We start from the raw sequence: 12,747 nt of genomic DNA on the forward strand, positions 1-12,747 counted from the left end.
AATAGTGAGACATAGCAGTGGAGAATGTTGCAGGGATCAATTCAAATGCTGCAACTCCAATACAATTTCTGTAGGCCAAATGGTTCTTGGAAACTATCTGCAAGATTGGTACAATAAGGGATCCCAGAAAGTGCCAGCCATGTTAACTCATGTACTTCCTCATCCCAAATCATTTTATTAATTCAGTAACAGCCTCAGGTCAGCATCTGGCTAGTATGTGAATGAAAGAAGATTTCAATCAATTGGCCAGAGTCCCAAGGTTTGGATTTTTCTGCCTCATTCTCTTTGACTGTGGGCTTTAGCATCTCAGGAAACTGAAACTACTCAGGAAGAGGCAAACGACTTAAGCAGACCCCATGGCTTGTGATGTAGGTATCCGCCTTTCTGCTTTTAGATGTGGGTATTCTTAGACAGGTATGTGATGGGGACTGAGGAGGAGGAAGGGGTCCTTACCCTATTCACACAGAGCCTCCAGTCACTTATGGTACTGGGGCAATAGGATAAGAGATAAAAATGGAAAAGGTATAGAAATGCATGCCTATTTTCCTCCATCTCAATGACTGCAAAGTGCTCCCATCACTGCCTGGCTTCCAAATGGGGGAGGGGACGTCTATGAAAGCTGCTAACAGCTTCTAGCAGAAGCTCACTGAATGTGCGGCTCACACTGGGGATGAGCTGCATAATCCCATCTTAACAGTTCCCTTTCCATTTGGTCTGTAATTTTCTACTGACTTACAAACCTATTCTGCTACTTCTGTGGTAGATAAAGCTGAGAAAAAAAAAAGAGCTGAGTTAGGAGAGTTACATCCAATTCCACAGGGTGAGGTAAGGGGTAAAAAAGCCCAAATAAAAGATGCTAGCAAAACGTGGTTTTAAAGAAGTCGAGAATGTTTGCTCTTAGTATCGCAAATCTTTTTCTGACTGGGCCCACATTAGAGGCCCACCTCAAGCAGTGAGCTCTTGGATATGAGTAGAATTATGGCAAAAGTCGTAATCTGGGAAAAACAAAAGACCTTAAAGAACATAGAATGAGTTTTGCATTTAGCAAAGATTTGGCCAGAAAATTCTGTAAAGATAATGTACGCTGGCAAAAACCTGTAGTTTGGTTCAAAATTTCACTAATAAATCTATCTTCCCTGATGCCGACACATCTTTAAAAAAGAGAGACCAGAGTGCCCCGGAGCAACCTGTAGTGACTTAATGACTAGGGTAAAGAAATCCAAAAGGACAAAGCTTGTCCATTAGTGATGGTAATTCATGCCTGATGCACACACAGAGGGCTCTATTTCCTCCTCTGAAATACGTGGGGCAAAAAGAAGAGGCTTCAGGGTGATACAAATTCTTAACCTTTAAAGTATATTGCTTTATATACAGTGTTTGCAATGTTGAAAAAAATTAGTTTCTGGGAAGACATTTGCACTGCTTGACTTTGCTTATCATATTAATCTAGGTTTTTATATCAAAAGCTATGTAGGAAACAACATCTGTGGAAAGAACACCAATCTGGGGCAGTTTCGCTTGGCATTTCCTGATTACCACATAACTGTAATTTCAATACTGGATTAATGTGACCTTTTTGAAATAGGAGTTTTTAGGCTTATACATATTTGCTTTGGCTGTAGAAATTACATTTAAGCCCGTTTCACAATACAGCAAGAACAAAGGCTTTGCTTGCTACAGCAGCAGAACAAATAACCCAAATAACACGTCACATCAGACGCTCAGATGGAGACCATCTGATGAGACAGCAGCAGACAGCCTTTGATCATGGACCCTGCATGAATATCATTGTTTTTAGTAAAACAAGGCTCCCCGACTCCTCCAAGCCCCATCTCCTAAACAGTGTTCCAACTGAGAAGCCATCCTGTGCCTTTTCAGTCTTCCTCCTCCTCCTCCCAATGGCTCATGCATGTGTTACATACGCTAGTCTAGTAAACTTGTTCCTCCTCCGGACGCCCTCTGCTGGTAAACCTGAGGGTGCTTTTCACTTCCTACTCCATTCTGAGCAGCTACACTTTGCAAAGTGGTTTTCCAAGCTCTAACAAACAATCAAAATATTGGGTCAATTCTAAAAGAATGGTATAGACTTGCCTCTAAAAAGCAAGTCTTAAAAGCCTGTGTTAAAGAGGTTAAGGTTGATCCTTGTAATGATGAGCTAAGGTATTTCACAAGGAAAAGAACCTATCTCAAAATCCTGGCCAGCTACGAATGTTGTGGGTTATAGAGATAACTAGGCTGGAGTCTGGATGGCTCCGCCCAAACCCATTATCACTGTTGGTGATGAAATGACAAAAACCTACAAACGCATCTTATTGATATGAGTCCTCAACAGTTTTTGACTTGACTGTCCTCCATGCCCAGAATGTACAGCTTCCTGTCTTCCTCGTCTTAGAACCCCTCGCTTCTTCAAAGATCAGCCTTACTTTCTACTGAGACCTTTCCTGGATCTCGGCTTCTAGTGCCTTCCTAGCATAAAGTTATCTTGTATGCATTTTGCATATAATTATATCTATAATGTCATTTCCTCTGAGATAATATAACTTTTTAAAAAGCAGGGACTGTTTCATTTTTTTGTCATTGTATCCCAGCAGCTAGCACACAGTAGGTGCTTAATAAAAGCTTGTTGATTAGGTCATATAGCTTACTAAGTATCAGAGACTGGATCTGAACTCAGTTCTTCATGTTTCCAAAACCAGCACTCTCTCCAACATGCTATGGAGCTTCTTTCATTGACATTTAAAAACCTAGAACTGTGCTAGAGCCAGCTCAAAGCAGTTTGCAAGAGCTGGTCATTAAATTTTGAGTGTGAGCATTTACACTTCAGAAACTGGCAAATGCTTTGAATCAGGGCTAGATTTATTGCTTTGGTGACTGTCTAAACTTAAGAGATTGATTGAAAAAATGTTAATAATGCAAATTAAACTTAAAAAAAGTATCATGGTTATATTTTTCTTCCTGGAAAGTTGGCTGTTAAAGACCAGCACATCCCTATTTATATATGAATGTTAATGGCTTTAGTGAAGGCAGAACATTTTAGGTTCTAAAAAAACTTATTATAGTGCATGGAAAACAGGATAAAATTATTTTATTTGGACATTTCCTGAGCAATCTTCCCAGTGAAATCTTGGTGACGTTAGCTGTGGTATTGTCATATTTCAAGTTGTTATTTAGTTGGTGTGGACTCTCCACTAATATAAACCCCCAAAGCAGGGGTTCTCTCTCACTCTCTCTTTTTTTTTTTTTTAGGCAATTGGGGTTAAGTGACTTGCCCAGGGTCACACAGTTAGTAAGTGTTGAATGCTTGGTCTGAGGGTGGATTTGAACTCAGGTTCTCCTGACTGCAGGGCTGGTGCTCTATCCACTGCACCACCTAGCTGCCCCCAAAGCAGGGGCTTGGCAGTCTAGGAAGCCTATTCTTGGAAAAATGATTTTAAAATGCATAAAATATAATATATGGAATTATAAAGGAAGCCAGTCATATTGAAATATAGTTATCAAAATAAGCTAGGCTGATTCTTGCAAAAGAGACATATATCCATGATAGGACCCTTCCAGTTTGCTAAGACCTTCTAGAATTTTTGGTCCACTGGTATAGATGTTTAAGAATTCAAGGTCACCTCTTCACCAAAATGAAGTACTTACTATAAATAGGAATTCAGTGGAGAATAAGGTTTGACCACCATAAAATACTCTGAATGTATATAAACTTCTGTGAAATACTTTGCTTGAAATGTATATTTTCAAAGAGCTTTGATATTAACAATCACAATAATGACCATTAGAATGTTTGAAGGATTTTTTAAGGCATCTAGAGAAAAGAAATGGAAAAGATTCACCGCTAGCATGGAAAAATGTATCCTCCCATACTTCTAATAGTCCAATGGAGGATGATAATAAGTGGAAATTGTTATTATTGTAAAGCAAAATTTTCAAGCACTTAGTGACTGCGTTTTTCAAAATATTTTTGTGCCAGCTTAGATATAAGATACCTTAGATAGAAGATGCCACTCAGAAATGGGCAAGACGAAAGTTCCTTGCTGACAGCAGTTCTTACGGTTAATACTGTCTAGGAAGCTCCAAAGGAATGAAAATCATTGTGAATGTTTCAGAATCTGACCTTTTCTTTTTGCTGATGATCATGTCCATGGTTTGAAGCAGTCGGCGTTCCAGGGCTAGAATATCCGTGTCTGTCACATTCCTGCAATAAAATACACATCCATACTGTTTGCACTGTATTAGGCTCATAAGGGAGGTGCCACCATCACTGTCAGGTATAATTAAAGTCATCAGTCATCATCCAGTACAGTGAATTAATTCAAGCCCATGCCTTTCCCTCAAGAACTTTAAAACAGCCACATTAAATGAGAATAATGGTGCTTTCATTTCTTGGGATCCTGATTAAAGAACAGTAGAGGGCTCTTAGCATCTCATCTCTTGTACATTCTTCCTTAGGTCTGGTCCAGTGACAGGCAGGATATATTGCCAAGGCATCTCCTTAACTTAGCACTGTCTCTTACTGTCCCATGTACAGAGAGCCCTGGTGTGCGGGTAGATGTTGGGATTAGATCATGTTTCTACCTGTTAAGCTTCAACATCCAACATCTTTCTCTGCTTCTACTTTCCAACTGTCCAGTACTACTAGAAGTCATACAGTCTTACTGAATGGGGTCACTATAAACGGATGCCTTCTGACTCAACTAGACCCTCCCTTTGCACAGTATTCTTCATTCATTTCACGGACACTTAAGAAATTCACCAAAGGGGCTCTTACAAAGTTCCATTCTGCTCAAACCTCTCACTTTAGCACCACCTTCTCTTTCTTTCTTTTTTGTTTAACCATTTAAAAAAATTATTTATTTTTAGTTTTCAACATTCACTTCCACAAGATTTTGAGTTCCAAATTTTCTCCCCATCTCATCCCTCCTCCCACCCCAAGATGGCATGCATTCTGTATACCCCTTCCTCTAATCTGCCCTCCCTTCTATCTCCCCCTCCCTTCTTTTATCCCCTTCCCCTTCTATTTTCCTGTAGGGCAGGATAGATTTCTATACCCCATTGCCTGTATTTCTTATTTCCCAGTTGTATGTGAAAACAATTTTTTAACATGTGTTTTTAAGCAAAGTTTTTAAATTTATTTAAATTAATTTAAGCTTAATGTTGTCCTTTCTTTTTGGTTATCTATTTTATGCAGATTCAAAACTCAATGTTAACAAAGGCTTTTTTTTTTTTGAGACTGGGTCTCCCTATGTCACCTAGGTGGGAAGGGCAGTGGCCACTCATAGGCCTAATCCCACTACTTAGATCAGGTGTCTTCATAGAACTGATCTACTTTGGCTTTTCTAGTATCAGTGGTTGGAGTACAGACTTGTATTACTCTGATGTTGAATGATTTGCCTTGGACTTGAAGAGGTATCATTTCGTCATTTTTGAGATTATACCCCAGTACTGCTTTTCTCTCCCTCTAAGGGCTACTCCATTTCTTCTAAGGGATTCTTGCCAATAGGTATATGTAGTGACTACCTGAACTTTATTCACCCATTCCCATCCATTTAAGTTCACCAGCACCAAAGATGTCAATGTTTAATCTTTCTATCCCCTGTTTGACCATATCCAGCTTGGTTCACAAAGCTTATATTCCAGTTCCTATACAATATTATTCTTTACAGCATTGGACTTTCCTTTCATCACCAGAGACACATCCTTAGCTAAGCTTCCTTTTAGCTTTGGGCCAGCTGCTTCATTAGCACTGAAGCTATTTGTAGTTGTGCTCTGCTCTTCCCCAGTAGCATGCTGGACACCTTCCAACCTGAGGGGCTTATCTTCTGGGATCATCTCTTTTATCATCTTAATGCTGTCCATGGGCTTTTCTTAGCAAGATACTGGAGTGGTTTGCCATTGCCTTCTTGAGTGGATCACCTTTTGTCAGAACTCTCTACTATGACCTGTCCATCTTGGGTAATCTTGCATGGCACAGCTCAGTTTCATTGAGCTCCACAAGCCCTTTCGCCACTTCTCCATTACCTACAAACTAATTCTGAGTTCCTTTATCAAAACAAAAAAAAAAAAGCCTTCCCTTGACTCTTTAAACCACTGTCTTCTTTCCATTCTCCTTCACTTTGAAATTAGAAAGAACAGTTTGCCATTTGCTGCCTCTGCTTCTTCACTCCTCTGTAATCTCCCAACCTATGGAGAGTGCTGATTCCAAGGTCACTCATAATCTCCTTCCTTATTTCCAAAGCCAACGGCCTTTTAGCACTTACAGCTTATTCTCCATACGGAGTTGACTGCCCTCTTCTTGATGATCTTCTTTCTTGGACTCATTGACCCTGCATTTCCCTAGTTCTCCTTGAGGCCTCCTTAACCTTTCTTCTTTTCACTCCCTCCACCAAAATAAAGGGTCCTCCTACCCCCAGCCCCTTCCTTTGGTTTCCCCTTATTCCTCCACTTTCTCCTGCTTGGCAATCTCCTCCACTCCCATGGTTTCGATTATCATCACCTGTAGAGAGATGACTCCCAAATGTATATCTCCAGCTCTGAAATTTGCCTGGAACTCCAGTCCTGAATTTATAACTGCCTCTTGGAGAATTCCGCCTTGACGTGTGAAACTCAGTAGGTCCAAAGCTGAACTCATCATCTTTCTCCCTAAACCTGTCCTCTTATTATTCTTCTGGTTTTCTAGACTTGAAAGCTCAGTCATCTTGGACTCATTCATCTATTTCACTCTCCATGTACAACTGGTTGCCAATCAATCCTGCTTCTGAAACAGCTCTCACATTTCAATAGTACTTTCTATTTCTATTTCCATGGGAATCACCTTAGTTCTGGGGCTTCTCACTTCTGTCCAGATGACTGTAATGTCCATCTACCTCTAATCTCTTCCTTTTCCAATCCACTTTCCCCACAGCTGCAGAATGTTCCTAATCACCGTTCCTAATTCATAGGTCTAATAATGTCACCCCACTTACCAAATCAAATGCACACTCCTGAGCTTGGCCTTCAAGTTGCTCCACGGTCTAGCTACCTCTTCAGGTTGATCTCATACTTCACACACTATGGACAAAATGGACTATTTGCTATTCCTTGATCTCACCCTGTTCTCCCAAGAAACTGATGCTCAGAGAACCTTCGTGACTTATCATGGTCACATGATTAGTAAACTTTAAGGGTGGCATTTGAACCCAGGTCTCTCCCAACTCCGACTCCAGTGTTCTTTCCACTATACCAAGTGGCATAGTGAATAAAGTGTTGTATTTGATGCCAGGAAGACATGAGTTCAAATACTGCCTCAGTATCCTTATCTATAAAATAGGGATAATAAAAGCACCTACCTCATGGGGGCTGTTGTGAGGATCAATTAAGATAATATAGTCAAAGCACTTTGCAAACTTTAAAGTTTTATATAAGTACTAGCTATTATTATTATATTGCCTTTGCTGTCTTTGATGATCAATCAATAAGCATTTATTAAGCACTTTCGTGTATCAGATAATATAACTTATCATGTTCTTTAGAGCTTTAAGATTTGTGAGGGGCCTTCTTCACAACAACCCTTTCAGGTAAGTAGTGAAAGTATAATTACCCCCATTTTCAAGATAAGAAAATTGAGGTTCTAAGAGGTTAAATGTTATTCCAGTGATCACAAAGCAAGTAAATGGCTGAGGAGGCCTTTAAATTCGGGTCTCCTGCCTCATAATGAACGGAATGGCTCTCTAAAATATGGTTTCAGGGGGCAGCTAGGTGGTGCAGTGGATGGAGCACAGGCCCTGAAGTCAGGAGGACCTGAGTTCAAATCTGGCCTCAGACCAAACACCTGACACTTACTAGCTGTGTGACCCTGGGCAAGTCACTTAACCCCAACTGCCTAAAAAAAAAAATATGGCTTCAGGAGCCTAGCGATGAACGCAAAGTGAAAGTGACAAACAAGGCTGCATCATACTGGTAGGCAAGAAGACGATCAAAGGTTTCACCGCCTGGAGTAGATAAATAGGGGAGAAAGGAAAGAAGGCAGAACTAACAAACTCTTAGGTCCTTCTGTCATCTCTAAAGGGCCCCCAAAAAGAACCTTTAGACTGGGTAATGGGAAGGGTCAACCCTGGGCCTGGTCTTGAGGCATAAGCCACATCTCCTTTATTTGTAAATCAGAGGAATACTGTGTTTATAATTTACCTAGACCTTAGTAAAATGTTTGACAAGGTCTCTCCTACTATTCTGGACAAGATGCAAAGGTGTGAGGTATATGTTAGTGCAGTTAGAACAGGAGTTTTAACTCTCTTTTTGTACCATGGACTCCTTTGGCAATTTGGTAAAGCCTATGGACTCCTTCTCAGAATAATGTGTTTCCTACAGTCATAACTGAAGGAAATAATAAATTTTAGCCAGAGGTTAGTGAAAATAAAGATGCCATTTTTTTTCCTTCCAAGTCCACAGACTCCCTAAATTCCATCCATGAGAGTGTTTGGGCCCCAAGTTAAGACCCCCTAAGTTAGATGAGTTCATAATAGCTGGTTGAATAGCTGGGTCCAGATAGTAATCATTAATGGTTTGATGGTATCCTGGAAGGAGGTCAAACTCCAGTAGAGTGGCCCAGGAATCTTCCTTGGTCCTGTGTTACTGAATATCTTTATCACCGACTCAGATAAATGCCTAAATGGCATGCTTACTAAATCTGCAGATGAGACGAAGCCAGGAGGGACAGCTGAATGAAAGTCAGAATCCAAAATACTATTAGGAGAGGCTAGAACACTGGATTCAATCTAATACAATGAAATGCAATAAGGATGGATGGAAAATTTTAAAGCCAGGTTCAAAAAATCAACTTCCCAAGCAGAACGTAGGGGACATACAGCTGAAAAGCAGTTCGCCTGACAAAGATCCGGGGGTTTCAGTGGACTTGAAGCTTGTTATCAGTCAATAATATGATACCTAGCCAAGAAAGCTAATGCAACCTCAAGCTGCATTCACAGAGGTAAGAGCTCAGAATGAGGGAAGTGACAGTCTTTCTCTTTACTCTCTCCTAGCCTGGCTGTAGCTGGAGTGTTGTGTTTAGTTCTGGGCAACACATCTTAGGAAAGATGTTGATTAGCAGAACATTGGGATGAGGGAAGCCAGAAAGGCAAAGAGCTTCAAAGTCAGGCCACAGAATCTATCAATGAAGCTTGGGGGTGTTTTAGTCTTGAAAAAACTTAACGGAGACATAACTAAAACCTCCACATATTTGGAGGACTGTCACGTGGACATGGGATTAGATTTGTTCTGACTGACCCTAGAAAACAGAAACAGCAACAGGCAGCCAAATAGATTTCAGCTCCACAAACGTCCTAACAATTGGAAATGCCCCACTGCTGACTGGCCTGCCTCTGGGTAGGGCTGGCTCCTCCTCACGGGAGTGTTTAAGTGAAAGTCAGCTGACCCCTCATCAGGGATGTGGTAGAACAGATTCCATGGGCTGCCTCAGCAGACAGGGAGCTCCCTATCGCCAGAGACTGGCTTATCACATGCCACCAATGTTGCAGAAGGCTATTCCTGTTTATGTAGGGGTTGGAACAGGTGACCTCCTAGGCCTCTTCTAGCTCTGTGAATCCCACCTTCTACAAGAAGCCTTTCCTCTGTGGATTATCTCTGATTTTTATGTCTTGTCTGTACATAGTTATTTGCATGTTGTTTCCTCCTTTAGATTGGGAGCTCCTCGTGGGCAGAGAGTTTTGCCTTTTGCTTTTGTCTTTCTTTGGATGCCCAGCCCTTAGTACAAGGCCTGACGCATAGTATGTGCTTAATAAATGAATAGTGATTATGTACACATTTAATAGATCCCCTACTAGATGGTAAGCTCCTTAAAAACAGGGACTCTGTCCTGTGTTATCTTTGGATCCCTTTTGGTAACTGAAATGGTAGATGGGAGTAAGCGCTTAATAAATGCTTGTTGAATTGAATTGTTGCTCAAATTGATGTGCTTTGTTTTGAAAGTCGTGTCCTGAAAGGAATTATTTTCCTTTTTTGGAAAAAAAAAAAAGGTGGATTAGCCTTTGGACAAACTTTGGACAAGCCAATATGAATGAAAAGAAGGACTGGATATAGAATATTTAAGCTCTGTTGATGGTGGTGTGAGGACAGACAGTCGTGCAGAGGACACATGAACTTCTGAAAGTGGCAGAAAAGGGTGAAAAAGAACAAAAACCGAGTTACCTGAGAAAGTAGGACATGTAGGTGTATGGGCAGTTAACAGCTCCAAATCCAGAGAGCAGGGCCATGAGGGTGACCCCAATCACACCCACCCGACTGATGAGTTGTTCAATGGACAAGATCCCTGAAAAAATGAAGTCACATTAGTGACACAGCAACTGATTTCCCCTTTACCGTAAATGGAAAAATTCACCTAGGATTCTTAAACCCAACACGTGACGTTTATGTAGCCCATGAAAGTCTGCAATGCATTTTAAGTTGATGAGCTGATTTGACTCTCACAATAATCCTGTAAGATAAGTAGTGCAGGCATTACTCTCCTCATTTTTCAGATAAGGAAACTGAGGCTCACTGAGTTATATAACTTGCCCAAGGTCACACAGCTGGTAAATGTCAGAAGCAGGATTCAAACTCAGGCTTCTCTGGACTCTAAGACCAGGGTTCTTTCCATTACACCACAGTCAACTCAGAATGTCTACTCTCAATTACCTATGTGTAAGGTATTTGCCATGGTTAATTTTTAATCTGTCTGGTTTCTCTGTCCAATAAGCTTTAAGGTTATTTCTTTCCACTATCAACTGGTATTCTGGGAATGCCAATTATTTTTTTAAAATCTTAGTAGAAAAAATTGTAAAAAATTATGAAGATAAATCTGTTGCAGAAAACAATCATATCCAATATTTATTCACCAAAGCCAAATAATTTTTGGACTATCTGGTGTTACAATCTCTTGCTCTCCATATGTATGCATATACACATATATATCCACATATTTACATATATATATTTTACTTGACTCTATTATGTGGTTTATCAAACATAGTTCTAATATCTTCATTTTTACTTCAGATTACTCTAGAAGACAGCCCTATTGGCTGATTCATATTCTTCAGCACACACACACATACAAATACAAATACACACGCACACACCCGGTTCTTGATTCAAGGTTTTGTCCACGATTCATTTTTGTATTTGGATAAATGGACAAAAGATAAGGAAAGGCTATTTTCAAAAGAGGAAACACAAACTGTTGTTAGTAATCAATGAAAAGTGATCAATTTCACTAATAATATAAAAGATGCAAACTCAAAGACTGAAGTACCACTCATCAAATTGGCAAAAATAATTAAAAGCAACAAAACTCAATGCTGGCAGGGTTGTAGGGAAACGGGTACATTCATTTATTATAGGAAGAATTGCATAATGGAATCTTTTTTGGACAGCAATCTTGCAGCATGCAGTAAAAGTGACAAAAATAATCATACCCTTTGACTCAATTCCATTGTTGGGAATATACCCTAAAAGTATTATCAAAAACAAAAAAAAAAAGGACTAGCTATTAAATATTTTCATTGCAGAATCATTTGTAATTGCAAAAATTGAAAGCAACCTCAACATTAAATATTAGGGGAAGGGTTAAATAAAAGAACAGCAAGTATGAGAAAATATAAAAAAATAGGGAAGGACCTTTTTGAAAAGAGAAAAACAAAACCAAACTAGAAGTATAGAATACATCTTATGACCACGTAAGAGGAAAAATGAATGGGAACTAATGGACAAAAAAATCCTAAGATGTATATGGAATAACTAAAAAGTGGTTATGATATATCATAGGTTGAAATTCCATTTGTTTCAAAGATGTTCAATCCATTAGAGAGTAGTAATGGGCTTAGGGTGCAAAATGAGACATATATTTTTGTATTCAGTCATTGAAAGAATTTGTTTTGCTTGATTATGCATATTTGCAACAAGAAATTTGCTTTTCTTTTTTTCAAGAGGTGGAGGATCGAAGGGAGAGAAAATAGGTTTCTGTTCATTGTTTTTTTTTAAAGGAGGGGAGTGCTACTGATATGTAATGTTGTGTATACTCTCAGATGAAGTATTTTTGTTTTACTTCACAAGAGACATCTCAGAAAGTAGAAGTAATCTATAAATGTTTGAAATCTAAAAACAAAACACATCTTTAAAACTTAAATGAAAAAAGGAAAAAAAAATTAAATGTGAATAATTACAAAGAAAGTTTAATTGGTTCACGTTTAATATTGTTCATGATAAATAGTTTTTATAAAATGAAGCTGACACCATAGAAGAAGCAGTGATTTCTGTGAAGTTTTTTTAATCCATGAGTAGTAATGTTTATATCTTTCTCAACACAGACTCATCCACTGAGATAATATTGTAATTTCTATGGTAACAGATAATAGTTCAGTCCTGGAATCAGCATTTTTATATCATCTAGGGGGCAAAGTGTTAACTTAGTCCTAAAACAGGAAGTCTTAACTGAGTTCAGTGCTAGGATGTAAGATGAGGAAAATGTTAGAGAAACTGCCTTTCTCTAGGGGGGAAAACAAAACCAAACTAAAAAAAGGGAAGTAGTAGCATAAAGCAAAATAACTCACCATGTTTTGGGCTGAGTATGGGAAACGGATCTCCTAATTTCCAGAAGAAGTACATGAAGGTCAACCACAGGCCACAGGAAAAAAGCAGTCGTTGTCGATGCACTGAGATAAAGGATGTGGGTTGGGGTTGGAGGGGGAAGCAGGCACAAAATACACAAAAGTTAGG

The 12,747-nt window shown here is 39.4% G+C and overlaps 1 protein-coding gene across 1 annotated transcript in view; it reads right to left on the reverse strand.

Annotated features, from left to right (window-relative positions):
• LOC114043365 (Golgi pH regulator) overlaps window positions 1-12,747 on the reverse strand; it is a 43,232-nt gene that overhangs the window by 15,282 nt on the left and 15,203 nt on the right. Inside the window, exons 5-7 of the mRNA XM_027862458.1 lie at window positions 12,582-12,683; window positions 10,183-10,303; window positions 4,118-4,198 (exon numbers count right to left, since the gene is read on the reverse strand). Coding sequence (XP_027718259.1) covers window positions 4,118-4,198; window positions 10,183-10,303; window positions 12,582-12,683 — 304 coding nt within the window. The remainder of the gene's footprint in view (window positions 1-4,117; window positions 4,199-10,182; window positions 10,304-12,581; window positions 12,684-12,747) is intronic.

This window comes from Vombatus ursinus, unplaced genomic scaffold (genome assembly GCF_900497805.2).
Source record: "Vombatus ursinus unplaced genomic scaffold, bare-nosed wombat genome assembly UNPS02014768.1, whole genome shotgun sequence".
In the NCBI taxonomy this organism is placed as follows: Eukaryota; Metazoa; Chordata; class Mammalia; order Diprotodontia; family Vombatidae; genus Vombatus; species Vombatus ursinus.